The 5,215-nt window shown below is 69.4% G+C and overlaps 1 protein-coding gene across 2 annotated transcripts; it reads left to right on the top strand.

The window, feature by feature from the left end:
- Positions 1–2,646: 2,646 nt before the first annotated feature.
- On the top strand, positions 2,647–4,938 carry LOC114808211 (spermatid maturation protein 1-like). Of its 2 annotated transcripts, none has more exons than XM_029056211.2 (4): positions 2,647–2,837; positions 3,495–3,656; positions 3,800–3,857; positions 4,193–4,938. In XM_029056211.2, exons 1-4 carry the CDS (start codon positions 2,760–2,762, stop codon positions 4,915–4,917), a joined length of 1,023 nt encoding a protein of 340 aa, XP_028912044.1. In that variant the 5' UTR covers positions 2,647–2,759; the 3' UTR covers positions 4,918–4,938. The 2 variants fall into 2 exon arrangements, with proteins under 2 accessions (XP_028912044.1, XP_028912043.1); XM_029056210.2 differs by having other exon boundaries at positions 4,139–4,938.
- Positions 4,939–5,215: the final 277 nt, after the last annotated feature.

Raw genomic sequence — 5,215 nt, 5'->3', positions numbered from 1 at the left:
GGGCCCGTCGCCCCCCCGCCCCTCCCCAGCCCCGGACCCGGGGGGGAAGGGGAGGGGGAGGGGGGACGACACGCTCGCGGCCTCTCCCCACCGGGGACTCCCGGTCGAGAGGCCGCCGGGCCCCTCTGCCCCCGGGCGGGGACCTGGACCTCCACGGGGGCTCCCCCGCGCCCGCCCCCCCGCCCCCCGGCGGGAGACGCGTTTTGTACCCACAGACTCGTGTCTCCCCGCCGACCCCAGGGGGGCCTTCCCGGGAGGCGGACTCCGGGCCCGGACCCGGCCGGGCTCCCCCGCGGGAAGGCGCGTCCTCGCCGGGTGGCGGGGGGACCTCGGGGGCCGTCCTCAGCAGACTGTGCTCCCAGGAAGAGGGGGGCGGTCCGACCCCCGGCCCCGGCCCGTTCGAGGGGGCCTCCGAGGACCCTCTCCCGCCCGGCCCGAGATCCGTGAGATCCGTCCCCTCCAACCACGGGCCGGGCCGAGGGGCCGCAGCCCTCCCGGAGAACGGCCCGTCCCGGGAAGAGACGGGACCGCGGGCCGGGGAGACAGGACACCCCCCGACACCCGGGTGGAACGCGCTAAGCCACGGGGAGGCGTGTTCCCCGGCCCCACGCAGGGTATTAGTCACGAACACGGGCCGGGCAGGCCGGGCGGACGTCTCCCGTAAATGCCCTCTCCTTCGGACCCCCAGGCCCCTCTCCGTTCCCCTATCCCCCGACCCCAGGCTCCTCCCTCCCCAGTCCCTGGCCCGGAAATCGATGGAGGGTGCGGGGGGGAAACGGACAGAGCGGTTTATTTTGTACAAACACCCCCCACCCCGTCCCAACCGCCCTCCCCACCCCTGCGTTGTTGCTGGAGCCTGAATGGGCCCCCCTGCATGTTTGCGGGAGCCCTGGGGCTACCAGCAAGGGTCAGGCCTCCTCTCTCTCTCTCTCTCTCTCTCTTTCTCTCTCTCTCTCTCTCTCTCTCTATCTCTCTCTGTCTCTCCCTCCTCTCACCAGCGGCCATCTGTGCCAAACCCGGGTTGGGAGCCGAGGGGCCGGAGCCAGGCCCCTCCCCAAAACGTGCCAAGGAGTCTCAGGTCGGGGCGGGGGGGCGAAGGGTCAGAGGTCAGGACGGAGGTTATGGTGGCTGTGGGCGGGGAGGTGGGGAATGGATGGAGACCATGGGGCCGAGAACTCAAAACTCCCCTCTTTCTTCCCCCGTCCCTTCCCTACCCCCCGCCCCCGGACTTTCCCCTCGGTCTCTGCCTGTGGAGCTTCTGGACTCAGGCTGTCTCCCTCCGCGTCTCCCTCTTGCTCCGTCTCTGCCGGCCTCATCTCCGTCTCTCCCCTCGTCTGTCTCCGTGTCACTCTGTTCCCTTCGTCACCGTCTCTGGGTCTCTGGGTCCCTCCCGTCGCCACCCTCAACCGCCTCCCTGTTCCCTTCCGCCCCGGGGTGGGGTCGCCACCGTCCCCGGAGCCCCGGGTCCCGAGGTGGGGGTCGGCGAGCAGCTGGAGCGGGGATTGGGCGGGGGGGGCGTCAAGGAGGATCCAGGGGAGGAATGCCAGGGACAACCCAGAGGGAAGGATTCCTGCGGCGGGGGGGCGGGTGAGGGTGGCCGGGGCGACGAGCGTTTGAGAAGTCCTCTGAGAAAAGGTGCCGTGGGGCAGACAGGACAGGTTGGGAACCGGGAAGAGGATTAGAAGGGAGATGGGAATTCAGTGCCAAACGTAAATTTGTCAGGGGGAGGAAGGGCTGTTCCCTACCCTGCCTCAGAATCCCAGGAGACTGACTGACCTGCGCCCCCCCTCAACACCAGCCTCCCCAGTCTAGGCCCCCACCCAGACCCACCAACACCCCTAACCCCCCAAATGCCAGTTCCACCGCTCCTGTGCCTCCAAACCCAAGACCCTCATCTTTCCAGTTCTCCCATCCCGTCACCACCATCTCCACAGCTCCACTGCCCCCCACCTCTTCCTGTCCCTTCCCGTCCCCTACCCCCACGAGAAGTTCCCAGATCCCTCTTCCCTCAGACCCCCCCCCCCCAAAATCTCTACTCATCCCCCTCCCCCAAGTCCCCATCCACCTCCCAGAGGCCAAGACAGGCAAGGCCCAGAATAGGGAGATGGGGAGTGGCGGGGAGGGGGGCAGGACAGAGGCCGACGAGGACCCCCCCGGATTCAGCCACGGACCCTAAGCCCCGCCGACGCCTCTCTCCACCCCCGCAGCTCTGTACACATTTTTAAACCTTGCAAGAGATGATGAAGAATTATTGTAAATATAAAAGTTTAACTGTTCCTGCAGCTGGCTGTGATTCCAGGGACTGACCGGCTCGGTCCCTGGGGGCCCGGGAGGGGGTGGGGGGAGAGCAGGGGCTGGGTTGGGGGGCAAGGGGCGGGCCCGAGCGGGGCAGGGAAGATGGAGAGCTGCCGCGTGGGGAGGGGGCGTTCAGGAGGGGACCGACCGGGGCTGGGGGACGGACCACCCGGATCTCGGGGGTGCCAGAGAAGCCCGCCACGGGGCACGTCCCCAGGGGCCGGGGAAGACCGCAGGAGCCCTCTGCCCCAGGATTTGAGTGATGTCCCCCAGCCTCCAAGTGGGGGGCCCGGTGGGGGTGGAGGGGGAGGTAAGTCCTTGGAGTTGCCATGGAAACCATGTCACCACAACTTCCTGTCACGGGAGCTGGGCTCAACCTATCCATTAAGAGGAGGGGAGGATGCGGGCTGGGGGGAATGGGGCAGCGGTTGCCATGGTAACAAGGTGCCCGTGGAAGGCGAGAGATGGCCACTGATGAACAGATTAGGAGATGGAGACAGAGACGTCGTATCGGGCCGGGATCGGAGATGCAGCCCCTCAGGGTGTGGGGCTGGTGGGGGACGGAAAGGGGAAATGGGGTTTACCTGGTGGCCGGAGATGACGGCAGGTGTCGGGTGGAGGGTCCCCACAAGGGATGGCGTGGGGCGGGAGGGAGCTCGGGGAAGGGAGTTCACCAGGCTCATGTGTGTGTGTGTGTGTGTGTGTGTGAGCGCCCACCCTCAGGGGTCAGACCCCTGTACTGAGCGTGTAGGTGTTTTGGTGTGTATGTGTATATGACTGCCCATGGGGGGAAGAGCTCTGTACCCAAAGTGGATGTGTATGTGCCCACCCCAAGGGGAACAGACCCCTGTATCGAGTGTGCGTCTGCGTGTGCCGTGGGTGTGTTGGTGTTCCCACCCCCGGGGGGAAGAGCTGGGTACTGGGCATGTGCATGTGTGTGTCTGCCTCGAGGGGCAGAACCCCGTGCCAGGCGTGAGACCCCCGGGCGGGACGGAGGGGACGGACGATTCGCGGGCAAGACCCAAGGGTGGCCCAGGTTGGTAGGCCCGGCCCCATTGTGACCCGGCCCTTTCCCCGCCGCCATCACCCCCGCACCCCGACGCCCCCTCCGGCCCCGCCCCCGCCGGGCGAGAGGGCGGCCCCGGCCTGAGCTGGGTCTCCCCCCCACCCTGCCCCCCGCTGCCTGCCCCATGGCTCAGTGTGCCCACCGCGAGGCCCCGGCCTCCTCCTCCTCCTTCTCGTCGTCCTCGTCCTCATGCCCGGGCTCCCACCCGGAGGCCTGCCGGGACCTGGGGGACGCCGTCCTCCTCCTGCTCGGCCTCATCATCGCCATCAACATCGGCCTCAACGTGGTGACGCTGGTGAGGTCGGGGAGGTGGCGCGGGCCCGGGGCCCCGCGGCGGCGGCACGAGGCGGGGACCCCGAGGCCGGGAGGGCCTCGGCGCTGGGGGGCCGCGGGAGAGGACGGCGGGCCTTCACGCTGCCGCGCCTTGGATACCCCTAGATCTGGCGCCGCCTCCGGGGTTCCCTACGTAGAGTTTTCCATTATTTTTTCCCAATACGTAAGTACGGAAACCACCCTAGTTCCCGTCCCGGCCGAGAGCCTCCCCTTCCCTCCCTGTCTGTCTTCCTCCTACCCCCACCCCGACCCCACCTGTCTCCCCGCTCTCCCCACCTCGCCCTCCTTCCCGCACCCCGTCTTCTTCCCCCTCCCCTACCCACCTATCTTCCTCCTCCTACCCCCCGGCCCCCTCCCCCACCTGTCTTCCCCGCCCCCTGACCCCCCTCCCCCTTCCCCGCCCAGCCCCCCACCCTCCCCTCAGGGGCCCTCAGCTTCTCCCAGGCCCCGAACTCCCAGCCCCGGCCGGCCTCCCGGCTGCGCGCCCCCCCTTCCCGGGGGTCCCGGACCACCGCCTCAGCCCACCGGCCCCCGACGTCCGGGTCCGCTGCACCATGGACCCCGTGAAGCTGACGCTGACCCCGCCCGCCCTCCGCCACCACCGCGGGCCCAGCGCCCCGGACCCCTGGGCCCCCGACACGGACGACGAGAAGGCCGCCTGGCCCCGCCACTCCTCGTCCTGCCGCCACGGCTGGGACGGACCGGCCCAGCCGTACCCCGGGTTCGCCCCGGGGAACTGGAACCAGCGGGGCGGCCTCCCGGCCCCAGCCGCCGTGGGCGTCCGCTTCCCCCCGGGCCTGGGGGGCTCCACGGCCAAGCGGGGGGCGGCCGGGGGCGCCGAGCCGGGGGCCGAGGTCTACGTCTACCCGGTGGGCGGCACTCCCGGCGGCCCCGAGCCCCCCGGCCGCAGGTCCAACCCGGACCCCGGCTCCCCGCTGTCCTCCCGCCGCTCTCCCGCGCCCCCCAACCCGTCCTGGATGCCCCTGAGCCACAGCCCCCGGCCCTCCCTCAGCCACGTGGTCTACGACGCCCGAGAGCTCAGGCGGAGGGTGCGCGAAGGGTCGGCCGAGGTCTCGCCCCCGGCGCCCCCTCCCGCCTCGCCCCAGCCCGCCCCCGGGGCCCTGGAGGAGCCGTACCGGGACTGGATGTACCAGCCCACGGTGGGCCGGGCCTGGGAGCCGCTCGGGTCCGGCGGCTGCAAGCGGGAGGGGAAGGACGATTAAAGAGAGGAGCGGGCCGAGCCATCGGGCCGTGGTGCTTATTGAGCGCCTGCTGCGGGCGCGGCGCTCTGCCGACCGCTCGGGAGAGGACGGTGCGACGGGGTTGGGAGACGCCATCCCAGCCCACGGGCAGCTTCCGGTAATAATCACGTTAGTCGAGGAATCCGTTAAGCGCTCACTGTGTGCTGGGCAGTGCTTGGCACAACCTAAGCGCTTAACAAATACCACAATTACTATTAATGCTGTTATGTGGCAAGCACTCTTCTAAGCACTGGGCTAGATAGGAGGTCATCAGGTTGGA

The sequence above is a fragment of the Ornithorhynchus anatinus genome, chromosome X5, assembly GCF_004115215.2.
Source record: "Ornithorhynchus anatinus isolate Pmale09 chromosome X5, mOrnAna1.pri.v4, whole genome shotgun sequence".
In the NCBI taxonomy this organism is placed as follows: domain Eukaryota; kingdom Metazoa; phylum Chordata; class Mammalia; order Monotremata; family Ornithorhynchidae; genus Ornithorhynchus; species Ornithorhynchus anatinus.
Note: the sequence above shows the minus strand (reverse complement) of the source record. Positions and strands in the feature narration are given on the sequence as shown.